The 22,737-nt window shown below is 27.5% G+C and overlaps 12 protein-coding genes across 12 annotated transcripts; 8 read left to right on the top strand and 4 right to left on the bottom strand.

The window, feature by feature from the left end:
* Positions 1-39: 39 nt before the first annotated feature.
* Positions 40-4,201, top strand: PNEG_00661 (hypothetical protein; the record flags this gene model as incomplete). The annotated part of the gene is made up of 8 exons (XM_007874370.1): positions 40-397; positions 447-852; positions 900-2,162; positions 2,206-2,766; positions 2,816-3,203; positions 3,245-3,537; positions 3,581-3,922; positions 3,972-4,201. Exons 1-8 carry the CDS (start codon positions 140-142, stop codon positions 4,199-4,201), a joined length of 3,741 nt encoding a protein of 1,246 aa, XP_007872561.1. The 5' UTR covers positions 40-139.
* A 480-nt stretch (positions 4,202-4,681) lies between these two features.
* PNEG_00660 (hypothetical protein) lies at positions 4,682-8,464 on the top strand (the record flags this gene model as incomplete). The annotated part of the gene is made up of 9 exons (XM_007874369.1): positions 4,682-4,848; positions 4,892-4,955; positions 5,011-5,410; positions 5,456-6,984; positions 7,032-7,244; positions 7,291-7,434; positions 7,476-7,568; positions 7,616-8,133; positions 8,182-8,464. The coding sequence occupies 9 exons, from the start codon at positions 4,682-4,684 to the stop codon at positions 8,462-8,464; spliced, it is 3,411 nt and encodes a 1,136-aa protein (XP_007872560.1).
* A 42-nt stretch (positions 8,465-8,506) lies between these two features.
* Positions 8,507-9,985, bottom strand: PNEG_00659 (hypothetical protein). The gene is made up of 3 exons (XM_007874368.1): positions 9,402-9,985; positions 9,070-9,359; positions 8,507-9,024 (listed from the first exon to the last, which is right to left on the bottom strand). The coding sequence occupies exons 1-3, from the start codon at positions 9,790-9,792 to the stop codon at positions 8,599-8,601; spliced, it is 1,107 nt and encodes a 368-aa protein (XP_007872559.1). The 5' UTR covers positions 9,793-9,985; the 3' UTR covers positions 8,507-8,598.
* A 571-nt stretch (positions 9,986-10,556) lies between these two features.
* On the top strand, positions 10,557-12,216 carry PNEG_00658 (hypothetical protein; the record flags this gene model as incomplete). Its single annotated transcript, XM_007874367.1, has 8 exons — positions 10,557-10,820; positions 10,867-10,948; positions 10,992-11,172; positions 11,217-11,383; positions 11,428-11,658; positions 11,700-11,862; positions 11,906-12,011; positions 12,054-12,216. 8 exons carry the CDS (start codon positions 10,557-10,559, stop codon positions 12,201-12,203), a joined length of 1,344 nt encoding a protein of 447 aa, XP_007872558.1. The 3' UTR covers positions 12,204-12,216.
* Positions 12,217-12,658: 442 nt separating this feature from the next.
* On the top strand, positions 12,659-13,191 carry PNEG_00657 (hypothetical protein; the record flags this gene model as incomplete). The annotated part of the gene is made up of 2 exons (XM_007874366.1): positions 12,659-12,897; positions 12,939-13,191. The coding sequence occupies 2 exons, from the start codon at positions 12,659-12,661 to the stop codon at positions 12,970-12,972; spliced, it is 273 nt and encodes a 90-aa protein (XP_007872557.1). The 3' UTR covers positions 12,973-13,191.
* A 108-nt stretch (positions 13,192-13,299) lies between these two features.
* PNEG_00656 (hypothetical protein) lies at positions 13,300-14,128 on the top strand (the record flags this gene model as incomplete). The annotated part of the gene is made up of 2 exons (XM_007874364.1): positions 13,300-13,430; positions 13,492-14,128. The coding sequence occupies 2 exons, from the start codon at positions 13,300-13,302 to the stop codon at positions 14,126-14,128; spliced, it is 768 nt and encodes a 255-aa protein (XP_007872555.1).
* Positions 14,129-15,026: 898 nt separating this feature from the next.
* Positions 15,027-16,438, bottom strand: PNEG_00655 (hypothetical protein; the record flags this gene model as incomplete). The annotated part of the gene is made up of 10 exons (XM_019757728.1): positions 15,027-15,156; positions 15,201-15,311; positions 15,355-15,497; positions 15,541-15,728; positions 15,774-15,900; positions 15,957-16,065; positions 16,110-16,171; positions 16,227-16,266; positions 16,310-16,374; positions 16,427-16,438. 10 exons carry the CDS (start codon positions 16,436-16,438, stop codon positions 15,027-15,029), a joined length of 987 nt encoding a protein of 328 aa, XP_019613316.1.
* Positions 16,439-16,500: 62 nt separating this feature from the next.
* Positions 16,501-18,683, top strand: PNEG_00654 (hypothetical protein; the record flags this gene model as incomplete). Its single annotated transcript, XM_007874362.1, has 6 exons — positions 16,501-16,889; positions 16,945-17,170; positions 17,214-17,541; positions 17,585-17,954; positions 17,997-18,537; positions 18,580-18,683. The coding sequence occupies exons 1-6, from the start codon at positions 16,734-16,736 to the stop codon at positions 18,681-18,683; spliced, it is 1,725 nt and encodes a 574-aa protein (XP_007872553.1). The 5' UTR covers positions 16,501-16,733.
* A 563-nt stretch (positions 18,684-19,246) lies between these two features.
* PNEG_00653 (hypothetical protein) lies at positions 19,247-20,039 on the top strand (the record flags this gene model as incomplete). Its single annotated transcript, XM_007874361.1, has 3 exons — positions 19,247-19,549; positions 19,601-19,697; positions 19,741-20,039. The coding sequence occupies 3 exons, from the start codon at positions 19,247-19,249 to the stop codon at positions 20,010-20,012; spliced, it is 672 nt and encodes a 223-aa protein (XP_007872552.1). The 3' UTR covers positions 20,013-20,039.
* A 126-nt stretch (positions 20,040-20,165) lies between these two features.
* Positions 20,166-21,462, bottom strand: PNEG_00652 (hypothetical protein; the record flags this gene model as incomplete). Its single annotated transcript, XM_007874359.1, has 7 exons — positions 20,166-20,278; positions 20,327-20,611; positions 20,660-20,702; positions 20,748-20,924; positions 20,968-21,114; positions 21,166-21,261; positions 21,307-21,462. 7 exons carry the CDS (start codon positions 21,460-21,462, stop codon positions 20,166-20,168), a joined length of 1,017 nt encoding a protein of 338 aa, XP_007872550.1.
* A 246-nt stretch (positions 21,463-21,708) lies between these two features.
* On the top strand, positions 21,709-21,922 carry PNEG_00651 (hypothetical protein; the record flags this gene model as incomplete). The annotated part of the gene is made up of 2 exons (XM_007874358.1): positions 21,709-21,822; positions 21,869-21,922. The coding sequence occupies 2 exons, from the start codon at positions 21,709-21,711 to the stop codon at positions 21,920-21,922; spliced, it is 168 nt and encodes a 55-aa protein (XP_007872549.1).
* A 67-nt stretch (positions 21,923-21,989) lies between these two features.
* Positions 21,990-22,655, bottom strand: PNEG_00650 (hypothetical protein; the record flags this gene model as incomplete). Its single annotated transcript, XM_007874357.1, has 3 exons — positions 21,990-22,398; positions 22,450-22,509; positions 22,564-22,655. The coding sequence occupies 3 exons, from the start codon at positions 22,653-22,655 to the stop codon at positions 21,990-21,992; spliced, it is 561 nt and encodes a 186-aa protein (XP_007872548.1).
* Positions 22,656-22,737: the final 82 nt, after the last annotated feature.

Raw genomic sequence — 22,737 nt, 5'->3', positions numbered from 1 at the left:
TTCGAAAATTTCTTAAGAATTAACCTACTTTTTTAAAAAAAAAGTTAAGAATAGAAAATCTATTTAAGAAATAAAGTATTAACCCTCTTAATCTTCTTAATATTTCTGTTTTTAAGATAGATTTTCTATTTTTAATGTTATGAAGTCATTTTCAGGGTTTGGAGATGAGTTTATACATACAATAGCAATTCGTCTTTCAAGATATCTTAATTTAATGAATCCTAATGAGGTTCTTGCAAAAAAGGTTGTTTCTTTAGCTGTTGAGATGGCAGATATTTGTTCATTTGCTGAAGCTATTCGAACATTTGGCAGATTTAGTGATGAAGTGGCAGAAACATTATGGAAAGATATTCGTGAAGAAAAGTCTAAGTTGCTGGAGGAAGAGGTCCCGGAATGTGTAAGAATAAAGTTGTTTTTTTATGGAAAAGGTTGATAGGGTTAAATAGTTAACAGTTTTTTCGTCCGAGGTGGATCAACTTCCAGGATCTTTAAATCCTGAGATAGGAGGATTATTGCCAATGAATTCAGGACCAGCAAACATGGGTGGACCAAAAATTGTTCAAAGGCCATCTCTTTTAGGGTTAGATAAGTTATCTCAAAAAAAAAGAGAACATGTAGGGCTAAAAATGGAAAAAGATATGAAACGATTATGTTCAGATATAAATGATAAACATTTAGAGAGTCCTAATATTGAATTTAAGGCGCCGCTTTCTAAAAAAGTAGATGGTAGCTTTAGTTCTAGAAATAATGCACGTATTCGTCGTATTGATACACCTAGTTATGGTTCTGGGCTTAGTGAAGTTTCTAAGGAAAATTTAAGGTTGTATAGGTCAAGACATGATAATATGAAAGGTAATATATTATTTTATGTAAACGTTTTTTTAAAGGATATTTATCAGGATTATTTGAGAAAAAAAAGGATATGGAATATGGTAGATCGAATAATCATAATAGTCGTTTTAACGAAAATAATTATTCGTTTTTTGATAGGAATGTTTCAATAACTAAATCATTTTCTAATGATCCGGAAATGTTATATAAAATGGGTGATTTGGAACATATTGAAAGAAATACGGATTTACCTATAAATACAAATGGAATGGATAAAATGAAATATCTTAATACTCCCAGAGTTACTGGTTCTGTTTGGAATAATCAAGAATCAACTTCTCAGGAAAATATTAAAAATGATTATGATTTGGTAGAATGGGAAAATAATGAAGCAAAACTAGATCGTGATTGGTATAATGCAGATGAGTTTGGTAATGTTTATGGGGATGATACTCATAATCCTTTTTTTCAATTTGAAGATCAAGAAAGAAATCAGAATGAAATGTTATTTAAAAAAAAAACCAAAAGAATATCTGCAAAACAAAGAGAATTTAATAGAGAGAATGATCATTGGGAGATGAATCGGATGCTTGTATCTGGTGTAGCTCAACGTTCTTTTGTTGATATGGATTTTGAAGATGAAAATGAGAATAGAGTACATCTTTTGGTTCATGATCTGAAACCATTGTTTCTTGATGGTAGACAAGTTTTTAGCAAGCAAGATTCTGTTTCTGCTGTTAAAGATCCTCAAAGTGATATGGCTGTTTTTGCGCGTAAAGGATCATTACTTGTGCGAGAACGTAGAGAACTTTCAGAAAGAATGAAAGCGAGTGCAGAAGTTGCAAATCTTGCTGGCACTACGCTAGGGAATTTGATGAATATTAGAGATGAAGTTAAGGATAAAATTGAAAAGGCAAAGTCTAAGCAGAAACTTGGAGAAGATGAGGATATTAAAGAAAGTAATAAATTTTCTACTTATATGAAAAAATCGGAGGCAGCGAGTGAATTTTCTCGTGGGAAGTCTTTAACAGAACAAAGGGAATATTTGCCTGCCTTTGCAGTTCGAGAAGAACTTTTAAATGTTATAAGAGAAAATCGTGTAACAATTGTAATAGGTGAAACAGGATCAGGAAAAACTACACAATTAACTCAGTTTTTACATGAGGATGGCTATTCTAATTATGGTTTGATTGGATGCACACAGCCTCGAAGAGTTGCTGCTATGAGCGTTGCAAAGCGTGTCAGTGAAGAAATGATGGTAAAGTTAGGTACAGTTGTTGGTTATGCTATTCGTTTTGAAGATTGTACTAGTTCTGATACAGTTATTAAATGTTTTGCCTTTTAAGTTGTATTTTAGTTATTAATTTATTTTAGATATGACAGATGGTGTTTTATTACGTGAATCACTTGTTGATCCAGATTTAGGTAAATATTCATGTATTATTATGGATGAGGCACATGAAAGATCACTTAATACTGATATTTTGCTTGGATTAATAAAAAATATATTGACTCGAAGAAAGGATTTGAAATTAATTGTTACTTCTGCCACATTAAATGCTGAACGATTCTCACGGTTTTTCGGTAATGCTCCTCAATTTAATATACCCGGTCGTACTTTCCCTGTAGACATTTTGTTTTCTAAATCACCATGTGAAGATTATGTAGATAGTGCTGTTAAACAGGTGCTTACTATTCATTTGTCACATCCATCAGGCGATATATTGGTGTTTATGACAGGACAAGAAGACATTGAAATAACTTGTCAAGTTATCGCGGAACGTTTAGAGCAACTTGATAATCCGCCTAAATTATTAATTTTACCAATTTACTCACAGATGCCAGCAGATCTTCAAGCAAAAATATTTGAGCGTGCTGAGAATGGTGCTCGAAAAGTAATCGTTGCAACAAATATAGCAGAAACCTCATTAACATGTAATATTTTATTATTATTATTATTATTGTTGTTTTAATATTGTTTTAGTGGATGGGATTATGTATGTTGTTGATTCCGGATATTGTAAATTAAAAGTTTATAATCCGAGAATGGGTATGGATGCACTTCAAATAACTCCTATATCCCAGGCGAATTCAAACCAGAGATCAGGAAGGGCAGGTCGTACTGGAGCAGGGATTGCATATCGTTTATATACTGAATCAGCATTCCAAAATGAACTTTATATACAAACTATACCAGAAATTCAACGCACCAACTTAGCGAATACAATTTTACTACTTAAATCTCTTGGAGTTAAGGATTTACTTAATTTTGATTTTATGGATCCTCCACCTGAGGATACAATAATGTCAAGTTTATTTGATCTTTGGACATTGGGTGCTGTAGATAATATCGGTAATTTGACCCCTCTAGGGTATTTTGATTATCAGTTTTTTATTTTATTAATTATATTAGACAAAGAATGTCTTCTTTTCCTATGGATCCTCCTCTTTCGAAGTTAATAATAGCATCTGAGGATTATGGATGTACAGAGGAAATGCTAACTATAGTTTCAATGTTATCTGTTCCTTCTGTTTTTTATAGGCCTAAAGAAAGACAAGAAGAAAGTGATGCTGCTAGAGAAAAATTTTTTGTTCCAGAGTCTGATCATTTGACATTGTTGCATGTATATTCTCAATGGAAATCGAATGGTTATCGTGATGAATGGTGTACAAAGCATTTTTTGCATCCAAAAGTAATGCGTAGAGGTGAGTTAGTGTTAGGTTAAATTATCATATTTAATATCTTAAGCGCGGGAGATTCGTCAACAATTGGTGGATATTATGAAATTTCGGAAGATGAAATCTATTTCTTGTGGATCAGATTGGGACGTTATTCGAAAATGCATTTGTTCTGGGTACTTTCATCATGCTGCAAAAGTTAAAGGAATAGGAGAATATGTACATATTCGATCAGGAATGCCTTGTCATTTACATCCTACATCTTCTCTTTATGGATTAGGCTATCTTCCTGATTATGTAATATATCATGAATTAATATTGACATCAAAGGAATATATGAGTATTGTTACATCAGTTGATCCATATTGGTTAGCGGAACTAGGCGGAATGTTCTATTCTGTTAAAGAAAAAGGTTATAATATTAGATATAGCTTAATAAATATGAATTGACTTGTTTTTAGGGTTTAGTATATCCAAGAAGGCTACTGAACGTATTATTTCTAGAAAATTAGAGTATGAAGCTGAAATTCAAGCTGAAAGAGAAAGACAAATACAACTAGAAGAAGAAAGACAAAAGGAGGTTTTGCGTACAAAAAAATCTGCAATTGCTGCTGCTAGAATAGCTACTCCTGGTTTAAATAGAAAAGGCTTAAAAGGAAGCGAAACTCCCAGAAGGTCTAGAGGCTTTTAAATCATGAAGCTCGTCTTAATGCTAGCCAATAATTATGTATATATTAAATATAAATACAAAAACTTCTATACATTCATATTATAGTCGGCAATCAATATCATTATCCATACCATTTTTTGTTTGCATTTGAAATATGTATTGGATTTTACAATTTTTAATTCTTTTTAATTTTCACTAATACACTTATATATGTGGTTATTTAACATAATATCAAAAATTCGATCAATTCTTATGAAAATAAACTTCTTCAGAAAGTAATTTTTCTTTTTTAGAATAAACATAATCTTTTAACTGAATAATAGTTCTTAAAGAAAATTTTGAAGAATTTTCAAGTATTTTATCTTAATGTTTCTTTAAGTTTGATGCTCACGTGATTAGGATATGTTTTGAATCGACCGTAATCAAATAAATATAAAATTTTATAGTTAAATAGGGTTAGAAATAGAGGATTTATAGGAGGATTAATGTCGTTCTTTTAGTATGAAACCTCTTATTAATGAAATTGGGAGTTCATCATGGGTTTTTCAAGAAGTAAAATATCTTTCTGATTTATCGAATGAAAAGTTGAATGATTTTGCTTTAAAAATTGTAGAAAATTTGGAATGGATTAATCAATATATGGAAGATGTTGTTAAGAATTGTGAAAGGTTTTTCGTTATATTTTTTTTTCGGTTCTGATTGTTTTTATAGCACTTTTTGTGATTATTCTAAGTCAGGTTTTGTTTGTTCAGAGGCTCCTTTGGTTAGTGAAAAGGTGATTATTTATAAGAGACGTTATTGTTATTTATGGTTTATTTATTGATTTTAAGGGATCTTACTTTGTTTGTCAAGAAAATTTTGGAAAAGAATCTTTATTGCTTAAAAGTTTAAGTTTTAAATTGATTCCTTCACCATTAAAAGATTTAAAAGAAAATGAATTCATGGATATTTCAGAGAATATGGATATTAATTATGATGATATTTTAAGTGAAAGTGAAGATAGTAGTCTTTCTATTATGGAATCTAATGAACAAAATATAAATTTAAAATATGATTCTTCATCGACAAGAGTTATGGAAATGATTACTGAAGAGGATGAAGTGGATGAGGAGGTTCTTGATAGTGTTGAGATTAAAGTGTTATCAAGGAATGATGACTTAGAAACAAAGTTTCCATGTGTTTTGAAAAAAGATAATATTGTATCTCCTGAAGAAAAATCTTTTAAATCTGGTTTTAGAGTTTTTGTTTTTTCAGGAAATTTATTAACAAGTATAGATATTGAAAAATCAGTTAAATTTAAGAAGGATTATGACATTGTTTTAGAAAATAAAGATGCTATATCTCCTCTTCATGATTCGGATTCACTTCATCATTTGGATTCCAAAATAATGTCTGGTCTTGATACTGGTTGTACATCTACATCTATAATACATTCTTATTTTTCTCCGCCTATTGATAATACTGTTAATAAAGTGTCGTTTTCGCCTCCTACATTATCGTCATCATTAAATTTTGTTTCACTTCCTCCAAGGGAACCTCTTAATACAAAAAAGTCTTTAGGAAAAAGAGTTTCACGGCATGGATCTTTTTCTGAAACTGTAAAAAGTCAGAAAATTGTTGATTCTAAATTATATGAAATGCTAAAGCAGGAGAATCAAGAAGATAGTTCTGTTTTAGAGAATAGGCTATCAGAAGATTTACAAAAACAGCATATTTCAGAAGGAATATCTGGAAAAAAAATGGTTTTTGATGAAATCGATAAGCATGACATCAGTGAGCAAAGACTTAAAACTGTATTCACAAGCGGTAGTCAAAGAATACATGAAGCATTAAGTTCTCTTCTCATTACAAAGCCTACTTCTGGACACTTTAAACTAGCTTCTGTAGAACAAAAGCAACAACCTGATATAGAAACAAAAATATTTGAACCAGAAAATAATTTAATTGCATTTAATAAAGTTTCTAATACTATTAATAATGTCTCTTCTGGTGAGTGTTTGCATGAAACAGCTTCACAAATAGAAAATGAGGAATATTGGGTTTCCAAAGTCGATATTTTAAATAGGCCGGTTGTAAATACACTTATGAAACAAGAAAAAGAGTTGCCTTTTCATGACATTAATGAGATTAAAAATGAACCTGACTCTGATGAAGGTTTGACAGCTCCTAACAAATTGAAAGATACATCTCAACGTCGAACATCTATTATAACTATTCCAGCAATTTCTGTTATTGGTGCAATACAAGCTGCAAGGAATTCTGCAACTCAGGCTATTCGAAAAGCAACATCTGTTTTCTTTAGTCCATCGTCAAAAGCTTTTCCAAGAAATTCTATAGAAAATGCTGTAGAACGACCATTAAAGGTTCTTAATAGTTCATATGATGAAAATACATGTTTGGATTCTAAAAGAATTTCTGATCTTAAAGTGAATTTAGAGGAAAACAATGAACTTTCGAAAAATACTACCTATAAAGTTGAAGTAGAACAACCCAGTAATATAATTGAAACAAAACATAATTCTATAAAAGCATGTGACTATGGCCAAGAAACGAATATTAATAAGACTCGATTTTTGGCTAAAAAATCTTCTGCTTTGACTAGTTCTATTTCTCATGAAGAAGTAAGTTTAATGGCAAATAAATTTGTTTCTCAAGAACTATCATGTCAAAATTTAAAGATCCAGCCTTCTCAACCAGTAAAATTAACTAGTTTTAATTCTGTTTCTATAGCAAAAAATAAACCTGTTTCCATAAGAGTAACTACTGCATCACAAAGACAGGCTGATCTTGCTGAAAAAAGGAAGGTAATTTTTTTTATTTATAAAATAAAATATTTATTAATAAATATAAGGTACAGAAAACAGATTTTGCAACTTCGTTGCAACAAAGTTTCGCTAGTCAAACTTCTCAGAATCAAGATAATTGTTCTGTAACCGATTCTATGCAATTCAATGATTCTTGTTCTCGTGAATTATCTGTTTTGTCTCAATCACGATCTGCAAAACGGTTAATACCATCTAAAGGAATTAAAGCGCTTACGGCGGCTAATCTTGCTAGAAAAAGGGTTTGAAAAATATGAATTTATAATTACTATAATTAAATGATACTAGGAACAAGAAGAAAAGGATAGAAAATTAGCACATAAAAAAGAAATAGAACGGAAGAGACAAGAAAATCTTAAGAAACAAGAGGAAAACAAAAAACAAGAACAATGGCATAGGGAAGATTTACAGCGAAAAGTCCATTCTGAAAAAGTTAGTATTAATAATATATTTATAATGTTCTGATATTTTAGATTAATGATACAAAAAAGAAGCTTTTACCGCAAAGACTTGAACATTCGTCATCTGTAGCGAAAAAGATTTGTACAATATCTTCTGATAATAATGTATGTCATTTTATTGAGCATTTTTATGATTGTTTAACTCTTGAAAGGAGCGAGGACCTCTTGAAGATATTATTAATAGCGATGGGAAGAATAGGAATACATTAAATATGGAAGCTAAAACATTTAAAAGGGTACTTCAAGATGATTTAGTGCAAGAAAATTGGAATTCTTTTTCTGTTTCAAATAAATCTTTGTTTCAAGAAGTAAAAAAGAGAAAAACGGACGATATTTCCAATGAAAGCATATCCAACATGCCTATTCATATATCTTCCGTAAAGAAGGATGATAAGGATCCATTTGTTCTTAGAACTCAGACTAGAGAAAAGGGTTCGTGTTTAAATATTCAAGCAATGCCCCAGAAACATACTAGACTCCTACAAAGTCGATATCAAGGAAATCAACAAATATCATCTTCGAAAAGTGGGAAAATAACTGGTCCTATAGTAGACACTGTAAAGTTTTCAACAGATAATATTAGATTTGGTGGAGAATCTTCTAAAACAGTTCCTGTTTCTCATCAATATCCACAATCTGAATCTATTGAACTCCCTGAAATTGATAGTGAGTAAGTGATCAATGAGAAAAGCTACTTATTTTTATTAATTATTATTAGCTATTCTGATGATGACGAATTAAAGAAAAGATTTAAAACAACATTGCCTCAGTGGGCAGAATCTCCTGAATTGACACAAATATTAAGAATGCAAGCAAAGATAGATCCGGATAAAATTTTTGGTCCTATGAAACCTTTACAAATGGAAGAAATATTTAGAGGGAAAGATAGAGCTCATATGCGGTTTAGATCACGAAGTTCTTCTGCTAATTGGTCAGGTCAGGACCGACTAACAGAGCAGGAAATAGAAAATTATGCAAAGATAATGGGTTATAAAACTTAGGTGTTCTAATGTTGAATACAAGATAGTGAATATGTGTGTATTATTTTTTCCATATTAATATTCTTTATTATTGCATATATTTATAAAGTAGTTATGCTTCTTTTATTGAATTTAAAATTATGTTCACCTGATAGTTATGGTTTTTGTTTTGTTTTCCATTCATTTATCCATAAATCAATTTTGTTTTTTGGTAGGATTAAAAGTCGAACGATTCCATCTAGTACTTCAACTTTGTTTGCTAGAACATCAAGAAGTTGTGCGTTTTTTTTAACTTTAATTATTTCACCTATTTTTGTTTCTATACACACTTCAACATTTGAGGGTGAATATTCATTATTTTTGTCCCATTGAGGTTTTGAAGCTAATACTAAATCTAATTGTTCCTGGATAGTACTAGTTTCTGCTACTTGTGTGATGAAATCTGATTGTAAAACAAGAGGATATAAAAAAGTCACTGGGAATAGTAAAGTTGATGTAATATCCAAAGGAGATGATAAGCATAGTTCAATATCGCCCATATCTGGTTCAATTTGTGATGATTTTGTTATTATTCCTCGTTCCTATATAAATTTAAGTTTTTTTTTATTTATTTGTAATAAAATTACCTTAAGTGCTTTTTGAAGAGTCGTTTTTTTTATAAAAGAGATGTTTTTTCTTTCATACGCTTCTTTGGATTTTCTTTCTAAATATTTTTTGCGCTCAAGAACTTTCTGTTTAAGTGATTTAAATATATCATTATTATAATTTGTTTTTAAACAATGATTGATATGATTTAAAGATTCATCAAGCCTATCCAAAAAAAAGCAAGCTTTTGCTGAACGATATAACGCTTTTGTATGGTTTGGATCCTTTTTTAAAACTTCATAGCAATTATTTAACACTTGACGATAATTTTCTGGATTCTAATAAGTATGAAAACATCTTATATCTTTCTTACTGAGTTCCATATGACATGCTGCTCTACTTAACAGACAAGCTGTTTCAATCTCATTTCCTGCCTTAGTTTTTAATGCTTTTGTGTAATATTCTATAGCATCTTGATATTTTTTAGTTTTATAACATTCGTTTCCATGATATTTAAAGTTTTCTGCGATTTCTAGAGGCTCTCCTTCATATTGTAAAGCTGTAATTGCATCTATTGCTACATTATCTTTTGTTTTATCATAATTTTTCATAAAAAATGGTAATTCTTGGGCTTTTTTTAACCATTCTTCTGTTGTCTGTGATATTGATGCTGATTTCTTTGAATTTATCGATTTACCCTCAGAACTTACTGTTTTTTCTAATCTTTCATTTTCATCTTTTAGTTTAATTGATGATTTCATCATAATAATTTGTTTTTTGCAAATTTTTAAAACAAATATCAAGATTTTCTTTTGATTTCTCTATAATTCTTTTTTTTTCCCTTTTTTCAATATTCTTATATTGAAGTCTTAAATTTCGTTACTAAAATACTCTATATTTTCTTGTTTTTCAAATAATATTGTATTAATTTCAAAGTTTTTTTAACTTCTTTTTAATCAATATTTTCATATATCTTTTAAATCTTTATATTTGATTCCTTTAAAATTATTTCCGTAAAGAATAATAAATCTCTTTTTTATATAAATAACGTCTTTTTCCCTTCTAATATATCTTATCAACTCTTATCATTTCCTCATATATTTTTATATTATTATTTCAATCTTCTTTAAATCCTTTTTAAATCCTGAATTTTTATTTGTTCTTTAAACTGTAAAGAAATTCATTTATAAATATTTAAAACCTCTTATGTTTTTGCTTCTTTCTTGTATAAATCCCTTAAAAATAAATACTGGGTTTTGTATTTAAAAAAATCGCAGCTGTGGAGGAGTCTTAACAGCAAAAAAAACGGAGTGGATGATTAAGTTAAAAAGTAGTTTAAGAGGCCTATTTTTTTCTTAAGAAAGGTCTTAGATTGTATCTTAAAAGTATTTAAAAAGGTTAAGGCTAATAAATATTAAAAATAGGAGATTTTAAAGAGATTTAAGTGGGAAAATTAATAAGCTTAAAAATAGAGGAAAAGTAAAAATAGATATTAGTTTTGGTTATCAAAGAGTATTGAAGGTCTAGAATGATAGGAGAAGTACCAGGAGGATATGGTTTAACAGAATCTCGAGTGGCAGCATATGGATATCCAGAATTTTTTACGAGACCGCCGGTATTATATCAGCCAACATATCCTCCGTTAGCACCTACAAAAATGATTCGACGGGGATTAAGTGAACTGGCACCTCCATGGTTGGATGAGGAACGAGTATCTTTGTTATCACGAGAGACTATGTCAAAAAAACAAACATTGAAAAATAAAGAGGTTTATGTGAAGTTAATTAAAGATGTATGAAAAAGGGATTTTTTGTTGGATATATATTTAGTTTTTATAGTTATATCCGACAGATGGAGTAAAATTCGATGATGATGATGGGCATTATATTGTTATTCCTAATTCCGACTTGACACCGCGCTGTAAAAGTTATATTTTATAAGATTTTTTTCTTATGTTTTGAAGATAGAATCATAAAAGTTCTTGGTCAAGGAACATTTGGCAAAGTGATTCAATGTTATGATCGTTTAAAAAAAGATTATTGTGCCATTAAAGTAATACGGTCTATTCAAAAATATCGAGATGCGAGTATGATAGAGCTTCGGGTTTTGCGTACTATCAGTGAAAATGATCCTGAAAATTTGAGGTTTGTTTTTTTTTTTTCAAAAAAAAAAAAACCAATAAATTTAGAAAATGTATTCATATGAGAGATTGTTTTGATTATAGAAATCATATATGTATTGTGATGGGTCTTCTTGGAATGTCAGTCTTCGATTTTTTAAAAAACAATAGCTTTATTCCTTTTCCTCTTTCACATATTCAGCATTTCGCGTATCAGCTTTTTACCAGTGTTGCATGTAAGTTTTTAATCGTTATGGAGATGATAATATAGTGTGAATAGTTCTTCATGATCTTAATTTAATACACACAGATCTTAAGCCCGAGAATATTCTTCTTGTTCATGCGGGATTTCGTACCGTTCCTTATACTAAAAAGTTAGGCGTAAAAGTAAAACGATTACTAAATAACACGGAAATAAGACTTATCGATTTTGGAAGCGCTACTTTTGAAAATGAATATCATTCAAGTGTTGTAAGCACTAGACATTATAGGGCTCCTGAAATTATTTTGGGTAAATTTTATTTCGGCTAAATGTATATATTAATTTCAAAGGAATGGGATGGTCTTATCCTTGTGATATATGGTCAATAGGATGTATTCTTATAGAATTTTTTACAGGTGAAGCTCTTTTTCAGACACATGATAATTTAGAACATCTTTCTATGATGGAAATTATTTGTGGAAAATTGGAGCCGAAATTTATAAGACAATCTTCGTAATTGATTTAATCTTTAAAGAATAATATTTATGATTATTAGGAAATCTGCTCAGAAATATTTTCGTCATAGTGGAAAATTAGATTATCCTAATAAAGATACATCGCCTTCAAGTAGAAAGTTTGTTAAAACAATGCGATCACTAAAAGTAATTTTATTTCTAGGTTTTTTTCTTATTGATTATTTATAGGAAATCGTTCCTTCTACTTCTCCTTTAAAAACTCATTTTTTGGATTTACTTACCAAAATATTTATATACGATCCTAATAAACGGATTACTGCAAAAGAAGCACTTTCTCATCCTTATTTTTTTACTCCTGTTAGAGAAGATGATATATAAGCTAAAATATCCGAGTTTATTCTTATTATTAAAGGTTAATTATATAGTATTGCTTTATTTTCATTAATTATTAATAGAAATGTATTTTCAATTTTATAATTATTGATTATCTGTTTTTTTTAACAATTATAATTCAAATGGATTTTTCATGTTTATCTGATTAGTTAGTACTTTTTTCATTTTATACCGAGGATTTTCTTGTATTGTGTATTCTTTAAGGTTTATTATGATTTTTTTGATGTTCATTTATATTTTCATATATATATTTATATATTTTAAAAAAATGCATCCTATAACAAAACATAAGGTATCTTTAGATACACAATAAATTGTTTTTGACCATTTCTTTTTAAATTTAAGAGTTTTCGTATTAAAAAAAAATATTGATTACAGTATTAATTTTAAAAAACAGACAATATTTGAAAGATTTTTAAAGACTTATTCAATAAATCATAATGGATCAAAGAGATATGGATGCAAAAAAAACCTATCCTCCTCAGACAATTGCTAAGATTTTTTCATTGGCTTTTACAGATCCAACGACTAAAATCTCTGCATCAGCATTAACTTTATGTTCAGAATATATTCGTATTTTTTGTAAGGAAGCGATCTGGAGGGCAGCGGCATCTAAACGTGAACATGAAAATAAAGATGAAAATACACAAATATCATTAGGAGTGGAAGATTTAGAAAGGTATTGTTTCTATATTTAAAGATATTGATAATGTTTTTTAGAATTGCGGGTCAATTGACCTTAGACTTTTCATAAATATTAATTTTTTTGATATAAATATCTTAATATATTGTTTAATACCTATTATACGAGAAAGAGTATGATTTATATAGGATATTTTGGATTTTAGAGATTTTTTAGATAAATATTTATTATATTAATAAAAAAAGATAAATTCTTATATTTTTTATTAATATTTTGGAAATATTATATTAGATATTTTAGAATCTTAAGCTTTACGAGGTTTTAATGAGGGATTGTTTTATAGATATTTATTTTGAAATTTTTATTGTAATTTCTTTTTATATTTTTGAAAACTTTATCTGAATCATATAAAATATATATGTTATCTGTAAGAATATTATGCCTGAATTGGTTTTATCATATGGTGATTTGGTTGAAAATTTAAAGAAGATTGATGTATTTATTTCTGATGATGGTTATATTGATGATTCATCAAATTTATGGGTGATTTATATTCATGGAGGTGCATGGTATGTTTAAAGAATGCTTTTTTATTTAAAATAGATGCATTTTCATTAATATGTATTATAGGAGAGATGTAAAGCATGATTCAAAAGATGGACATGCTTTGATTAATTTTCTTCGTAGTCAGTTTTATAGACAAACTAAAGTAGTTTATGCAAGTATTAATTATCGATTATCACCCCATGTAGTTCACCCTGAACATTTAAATGATATAAAAGAGGCAATTGCGTTTCTTAAAAAATCATATAAATTAAGCCGATGTATTCTTATTGGGCATTCTGCTGGTGCAACATTAGGTATACAATATTTTATGCTTGATAATGAGGCAAAAAATATTGTATATTGTATTATTTGTGTGGAAGGAATATATGATTTATTGGAATTGGTAAATGAATATCCTTCTTATGAGGATTTTGTAAAGCTGGCTTTTGGTGATTATCGACAAGATTGGATTGTTGCAAGTCCTTCGTATTTGGTATCTAACTATCTTGGTTCGTCTGCTTGTAAAATTATTTTGATTCAATCTGAAGAAGATGAACTTTTAAGTATGAGACAAACAAATATTATGGCAAAGGCTATTTCTCATATTCAGAATCCTAATATTACATTTAGTTTGAAAAAAGTGAAAGGAAAACATTTTGATGTTATAAAAAATGATGATTTTTTTTATATAATTAAAGAGGTTGTTCAATATTATTTATAATGTTTTCTAATTATTTTCTACAAGTTTTTCAACAATAATATATTTTTTCTAGAAATATTATAATAATTAAAAATAAAGATATTTGTAATTCATTTAAAAATATTGTTTTTAATCATTTAAGGTTTTCCATTATCTATAAGGTCAAAAAGTTTATCAATTGATTCGTTTAAAGGTGTAATTATGTATATCGAAATATGTAACTTTACAGACACCTTATAGAATTTTTTACCTATATTAAAGCTCTCTTTTAAGTTTTTTAGTGGTATTTCTATTTGTAATACTTTTATAAGGTTCTTAAGACCCATAAAATTGTTTTCCTAATAAAATATTATAAACATTTCCTTTCAAACTTATAAAAGTCTTATTATTGTCCTTTCCGTTGAGCTTCTTTAAAGTTTTTGGTGTATAATTTTCAAAAAGTTTAGACTTAATAGATATAGATATAGAAATATATTATGGTTTAGAGAATATAAGTGTATAAGAATTGAAGAATTATATCAGGAGATATTATAAAACTTATAATTGTTATATTTTCAGTTTGAATTTTTATATTAGTTTATTCATTATTGAAAGTAAAAAATATTAATAGATTTTTATTAAAAGGCTATGTTTTCTTGGAAAAATGAAATTATTCTACTATTTTTTTATAAAATAAAAGGATTTGATTTGTATGAATTCTATTTTTATCTTATCGTTTTAATAATTTTAATGAATTTTATTACATAAAATCCTATATAAAACTTAAAAATTTGTTAATAATAGAATTGTTTTTTTTTTGATGAACGTTTATGATGTTTGAATTTTTTTAGTAGATATATTTAACAAAATAATCAAATATGTTAACGATTTTTGAAAAAGTATCAGTTTTTAGTAATATTTGCAAAATAATAGAAAATCATTAAGTGCAGGTATAAGTCATTTGGTGTATGATTTGTTCAATAGCCTTACTAAAACATTGTACATTATATTCAAGTAAGCTCTGTTTTTCTAAATTTTCTGTGCGCAGGAGACAAACAAGAGCAAGATATCTTATAAAAATATTAGAAATGTTGAAGTAACTTCAGAAGGATACCTGTTGATTTCATGAAAATATAGTGCCATTCCGTTACTTAAACGAATTACAGATGATATTTCTCTTTCATCTGTAGTATTTTCGTTATTTGAATTATATTTCCGTTCATAACTTGATTATGTTAGTAAAATTATCAAAAACATAATAAAAATACCCATAAATTTCAAAAACGTCTAAAATTACATCAATATAATCAGAGCAAATTTCATAACTTTGTACGTCTACAGGAGAACTATCAGTAGCAATATATATTTTAGATGAGATGTCAAATAAATATGCTTTTTCAATAACAGAATTCTAATGACGTTAAAAAGAATATTTATTTTTTTTTCTTTCTTACTGAACAAAATATATTAAGAAGATTTTCTAATGTTGGTAATTGAGGAATAAGCTTTTGAATCACTCTGGAAAATGCCTCGAAAATAGAATAATCAAATATCGATGTTAAATGAAAAGATATAGAGACATTATCAAATCCTGAATCTAAAAGTTCGTCAAGAACTCTTTGTTGTATATCTCTTTGTGTATCTATATTTTATAAGCTGTCTATACCATTAATACAAAAAATATTACCAATTTTATAATCATCTGAAAGAACATCTACTTTGTGAATAAATACTTCTATATTTATATTTGGATTAACTGCTAATGCTTTTGTTATTGTAATATGTAATTTAGAAAGTGCTTCCAAATATTCATCCTATTGATATTAACTAAATATAAAACTTTTCAATAAAAAAATCCCTGAGCATCAACAACAAATATTAAAGCCCCTACTTCTCCAAATATAGCATCAAGATCAAATGTAGAATCAAAAAAATCAATTTGTCCTGGAAAATCCCAGACTTGAAAATCAATAAATGAACTTTTCCCATAAGTTTTCTTTTCTATCTTATTCTAACATCTTACTTTATATCATCTTTATTAATTCGATTTGTTGATTCAAGAAAAAGCGTCTCATTTGGAGGCATCTTTTAATGTTCAATTTAATTACTGATCCTTTTTCTTAATATTATATCCTTTTACCTTGTGAAATACCACTCTTTTTGTACTTGATTTTCCACTTCTACTATCTTTTTAGACTCTTTTTTTCTATCTTCTAGTACTACCTTCTCAGTCCCATTAATAATAGACGTGGACGATAACTATACATAGGAATCATACAGAGATCGTGCTTAGAGATGTTAGTTCCAGTCTTAACAATGGAAGAGATTATTAGGAAATACATTTAAAGCCATTCTAAAGTTCTTAATAGTTCTTCGGATATTCTTAACTTTGATGTTAAAACGTATAGAATCTGGATAAAAAAAGGGTAGAAAATCAAGAAATATTCAATATGATTTTTAATTCAAGGCTAAAAAGGTTAAGACAGTGTCAAGAAATAAGAGAAAATGAGGTTAAAACTGAAGAAAATGGTAAAAAAAAGTATCAAAAAGAAGAATCAATTGGTATTATATGTCGGATGAATTTTATACATAAAAAGCTTCACTTTTTATTTAAATCAAGGTTACTTAATGTATTTATGACAATGGGATGGTTTTGATTGTTTTTTTTAAAAACAGATATACAGATTTTTTAGTAAATGAAGTGGATAATCAGGAAAAAGTTATTCATATAACAGATACAAGCTTTTATGATATGAAAAAACATGAATTGAATGATAATGCTTTTAAGAATTGTAATTTAGAGGTAAATATGTTTTTTTTTGAAAAAAAAACAGGAATAAATAGATGATTTTGATTAGCTTGACGAAATTAAAAGGATAAATGATCTTATAGGTGAAGATATTTTTGAAAATATTCTTCATATGTTTGAAAATAAAAGGAGTCCTTTAAATTTTGTTTTAACAGGGGTTTTTAAAGACAAATTATACCGTACAGCTATTCATACAGCTATTAGAGAGGTTTTTAAAGGTGTACTTGATACAACGACTACAGTTGAAGAAAAGATAAAGATAACATTTTCAAAAAGTGATTTATTTTCTTGTTGAATATGTATAATTAATAATTTTAGAAAATTGCCGTTCTTATGGAAATTTTTGGGTAGATATTGGTGGAGAATATTGTTTGTTTTATTTATATAAGGAAAATATGGATACAATGGAATGTATAAATTTGCTTTCTAAGTATTTACATGTTAAACCTCGAATTTTTTCTTTTGCTGGGACGAAAGATAAAAGAGGATGTACTGTTCAACAGTGTACTGCATGGAAAATAAAGGCAGAAAGACTTTGTAATTTGAATAAACTTCTTAGAGGCTTTAAATTAGGGAATTTTTCTTATACGAATACTAAATTAGAGTTGGGTGATCTTAAAGGAAATGAATTTACAATTATCTTGCGGTAGAAAATAGTTTTATTATATTTTATATTTAATGTCTCTTAGTGATGTTAAGGAAGATGATGAATTAGTAGATCAATGTTTGAATTTATTAAAGAATAATGGTTTTGTTAATTATTATGGAGTACAACGATTTGGAACATCAGCTATTGCAACTCATGAAGTTGGTATTTTACTTCTTAAGTCTGATTGGCAAGGAGCAGTAGAATTGTTACTTAAAGAGGCTTCAGAAAAAATTAAAGAATCTATTGAAATGCATGAATCTATTGGATTAAAGGGAATTTGGTCTAATATAGAAAATGTGAAAATTGCTTTGAAAAATACTTCTCAGAAAAATGTTTCTGAGTATTCTGTTTTGCTTTCATTGGCTAAAGAGTCATCTAAATCGCCTAATTATGCTGGTGCTCTTCAGAAAGTATTATATTAGAATTTAATTATGCAAATATAATATCTTTAGATACCTAGAAATTTAAGAATAATGTATATTCATGCTTATCAATCTTATGTATGGAACTTTGCGGTTACAGAGCGTCTTTGTAGATTTGGATTTACTCCTATAGAGGGTGATTTGGTTATTTGTGATCAAATTATCGACTCAAATGAAGATATGATAGATTCGGAGTGTTCAAATTTACAATCAGAAAATTTTGTTAAGTCTTCTAAGATTATTTCTGTAAAACATTTAAAAAAGGATGATCTTTCAAATTATTCAATTTATGATATTGTTTTGCCTACACCAGGGCATGATATTTTATATCCAGAAAATTGTATTAAGGATTTTTATTTGGATTTTATGAAAAAGGATGGCCTGGATGGTCTGAATATGGTTCGCTCTATAAAAGAATTTTCTTTGACAGGTTCATATCGACTAATTGTATCAAAACCAAAAATGATGCAATGGGAAATTATAAATTATAACGATCCAGAAGAACAACTTTCTCTTACAGATATTGACCTTATAGAAAATCATGTTTTAAATAATACGATCAATAAGAAAGGTAATCTTAAAAAATCTTATTATTATATATAAATTATTGTAGATGGTTCTTTTAAAGCAGTGAAGTTGAAAATGCAGCTTGAAAGTTCATCATATGCTACTATAGCTTTAAGAGAAATTACAGAAGGAAGCACTTTAAATCCGTAAAGTCTAGTTTTAAGTTATTGATAAATCTATATTATTTTATATAAAAATAGGTTTGTGTTCTTAGATTCGTTTCCACTACTTTTGAATATTGATTTTGATTTTTAGTTTATATAATTTTGATAATTTAAAATACAGAAATATAGGAAATTTTTAAGAGTTTTGATTTTATGAAAATATTATAAAAATTATATATTATTTGAAATTAACTGTTAAATGATTTGATATTTTTGATCTTGAATCATATAACATTATATATCAATTATAATCTTTTAGGTTTTTATATGTTAATTTTTTTTAAAATTCTGTTTTAATCTTTTTATATTAAATTTGAATATTTTTTAAAAATGTATATTGTTTTTATTATTTAATAATTTATTTAATAATTTATTTAAATAATTTTATTTTTATAATAAAATTATTATAAAAAGTTAATTCTATTTTAAAATCCATTAATATTTTGAATAACTTTGTTATTCAAATCTTAAAGTCGAGTTAAAAGAAAATATAAGTTAATTTTGAATTTTCTAAAAGTTTTGATAAAGTTTTATTTAAAAAAATATTAAATGGGATCGAATATTGAAGATAGTTTTCAACAGGATTCAATTTCTTCTACAAAATCTCAAATTTTAAATGAAGATGTATCTTCTAATAAAATTTTTTATGAGGATACAGATACATCTAAAATTATTTATATTGAAAATACAAAGGAATTTCGTAGATGGAGTATTTTATATCCCTTATATTTTGATTCAAGACGTTCTATTAAAGCTGGACGAAAAGTTCCTATTAGTAAAGCGGTGACAAATCCCTTAGCAAATATAATGGCAAATGGTGCAAAAGTTCTTGGTTTTTCTTGTATTTTTGAGGTTATTTATTATTGTATTTTTTTTATAAATTTCTTAATGGATCTAATATAGCCTAATAAAACACATCCTAAAGATTGGGCTAATCCTGGCCGTATACGTATTTTATTTAAAGAAAATGGTATTCCTTCTCATGTATCATTGAAGACAAGTATATTTTTATTTGACTCAAAAATTATTCTTATTCAGCATAGAAAAGGCATTGTACTTAGCGTTATCAAGTTATCTTCAAGCTAATCCAACAACAAAAATGTCTCCTATGAAAGTACCTGTTTCTGGATTTAATAAGCCACCTTCTTTGCCAGATATTCCTAAAGGAATTTTAATGGGAGATATATTACCGTTAAATTCTCCGGCATTAGTTAGTGATGAATTTTTAGAAAATTTCTCCAAAGATATGACTAAAGAACAAAAGTGTAATATTAACCGATCAAAGCAGAAGAAGGAGAAAAAGAAAAAAAATTAGAAATTAATATTTTTTTGTCTTAAAATTAAATAGGTTATTAATTATCTTTATGAAATTAATATCAGTATGATTTTAATTTATGTACAGTTTATACCCATATTGAATCATCAAATAGATGGTATATTTTTACTTTAGATTTGATGTATTATTATTTTAACCCATGAGTTGATTTCGATCATTAGGAGGTTTTACTGTCTGTATGAATGTAAGAAGTCTTTTAATTGCTTGTAACCATTTTCTAGTGGCTTCGTCGTTTAAAACATGACCTATAATATAATATTTTAAATATAAAATTTTATTAAAAAATAATATACCTGTTTGTCCTGTATGAAGTTTCTCACGTGCACTTCGTTCATGAATTCCTACCATTGTTACTCCAATTGGCCATGCCGCATTTCCTATGCTAAGTTGAAGATATGCATCGTTTGCTTTTATATATTCACGTCTTTGACAATGATATGTAATTTTTGAAACGCCTTCTAATATATCACTTTTCATAGATTTCTTTTTTAATAAATTGAAAAATACTTGAAGATCTTTTTGTGATTGTTGTTGATTTGCTGATACTGATTTTCCCTGTTTAGATTCCTTGATTTCATCTAAGGAATATTTATATATATTTATAAAAATTACATATACATCTATACCTGGACGTTCGTCTAATGTTTTTTTCCACAATTCAATTAATATCTTAAGATAATTCAGATCTTATAAAGACATATATTATTAAAATACCTCAAAATAAACCAGTATTTTTTTATATAAATTTTCTGGATTATTTTTTAATTCATTCAAATTAATTTTTAATACACTTTCGTCATTTTCTGCTTCTTTTCTTAGTGCTTCTATCTCATCTTTTAATTCTATAGCTTTTCCTTCTGATTCTACATTTCCTAACATTTCGTCTTGTTTCTAAAAAAATATAAAAAACCTATATAATAATAATCTTAATTACTTTTTTTCGTTCTTCTACGCATTCTAAAATTATTAATCTTTCTTTTTTATCTTCAAATGTTTCTCCAAATAAACATATAGGTTGATTTTTTTCTCTAAATTTTTTTATAAGCTCTTCTTCTGATATATCTTTCATTAAGAGTTCATTCTATTATCTTTTTTAATCTTCCTATTTTCTAAGAAATAATAAAATAAGTACTTGTTTTTCTAATCTTGACTCTTGATATCTTTTTTTAAATAATACCCTCTTTTCTTCCTCTTGAGCTAATAGTTCTCGTTTTTTTTTTCGTTGTTCCTATTCATTAACTATTTGTCATTCAATAATCAATTATTTTAATACTTCTTTTTCATTATCCATCCTTTCTTTTTCTTCATAATAAGCTTTTTCTCTTTTTTTTTCAAGATCTCCTTGTTTAATATATTTCTGTGAATTTTGACTTGTTACATTCTTAATTTCTTCTCGTTTTCTTGATATCTCTGCTGTTAAGAGGTTCATTTTGTGTTTTAGCTTTTTTTTATTGAAATATAGAGTTTTTGTTCCAACTTCTTACTCGTTTTTACACAAATTACGAAAAATCAATTTCTTTTAGCAAGTTATTCAGTAAGTTTATAAGAAAATAAGCTTTGTTTTGAAGAAAATGTTAACAACTATCAAGTGTTAAAAAAAGATCCGGCAATTGAGCAGTTTGCTGGTAAAAAAAAATCAAAAAAAAAAGTTAGATTTTAATAAATTTTTTTAGAGATGCGTGCATCTCAACATACATATTTTAAATGGACACCTAAGACAGTAGTAGCATCTCTAGTACTGGGAATTTTTGTTCCAAGTTGTATTGGATATCTTGCTTTAATTACTGAAGTATAATATTTTTAAAATGAATGAAAAAAAGTTAATATTAAATGAGGGAAGATGGAATTTCAGAGGTAAAGGTATAAAGGACAAACTAACAGAGAACTAAATGTAAATTTTAATTGTTTGTAAATGAGAATGCTTTGTTAAATATAATACAATGTTTTAAAAAAAAATCACCATCTTCCTTTATAAGGTTCTAATCGTCCGCGTCCATGATTTCCATCAGTATCTCTTTTTCTCCAATCTCTTCCTGGAGGCAAGTCAGGATACGGATGATTTCTTCCTTTTGTTAATGTATTTGTTCGTCCTCTTCCAAAACCTCGATTTAATGTTCGAGTCTTAGGTCCTTCATCATTATTGATAGCTACATCAATCCAATCTCCTATAACAAATCGAACATCATCCAGGGTTTTATTTGCTTCTAATCCTCTGGAGAAAAGCAAAACGTGACCAATGTCTTTTGTTAAATATTTTTCTTTATAATTATCATTATAGATAAGACGAAATGAAAATCGTGTGCTATTATTATTAGGAATTGCTTTAGCAAGAAGTTGAGCAAGCTCATAAAGACTTGCATCTTTCCTTAATATAAAGTCAATATAAGATTTAATAATTTATTAAAAAAAGTTAAACCATGTATAAATTTGAACTTCATCTGCAACTGGCTGGCTTTCTGGCTGAAATTCTTCAATTCTACAAAGTAAGCCAATAAGTATAATTAATAATCAATAACATAGTATATCTTACGAGTGAAATCCCCCAATTTTACAAAAAATTCTAAGTAAAAAAGGTGTTGTTTTTTGTCGATCAATTGGTTTTGACGGCTTTGAAATATACATTTTTTTCATTATACAAAAACACCTTATATTTTATGATATATTCACTCTTTTCCCCCCTTTTATATAGTTTTTTAAGATAATA

Source organism: Pneumocystis murina, assembly GCF_000349005.2.
Source record: "Pneumocystis murina B123 chromosome Unknown supercont1.2, whole genome shotgun sequence".
Taxonomy (NCBI): Eukaryota; Fungi; Ascomycota; class Pneumocystomycetes; order Pneumocystales; family Pneumocystaceae; genus Pneumocystis; species Pneumocystis murina.
This window is presented reverse-complemented; position numbering and strand designations above follow the sequence as displayed.

Excerpts from the sequence above, each read along its gene's own strand:
- PNEG_00659 (XM_007874368.1), bottom strand. The coding sequence starts at position 9,792 with ATGATGAAATCATCAATTAAACTAAAAGATGAAAATGAAAGATTAGAA. Across the intron at positions 9,360-9,401 it reads AGCATGTCATATGGAACTCA|AAAATTATCGTCAAGTGTTA; the intron begins GTAAGAAAGATA and ends ATTAGAATCCAG. Across the intron at positions 9,025-9,069 it reads CTCTTCAAAAAGCACTTAAG|GAACGAGGAATAATAACAAA; the intron begins GTAATTTTATTA and ends AAATTTATATAG.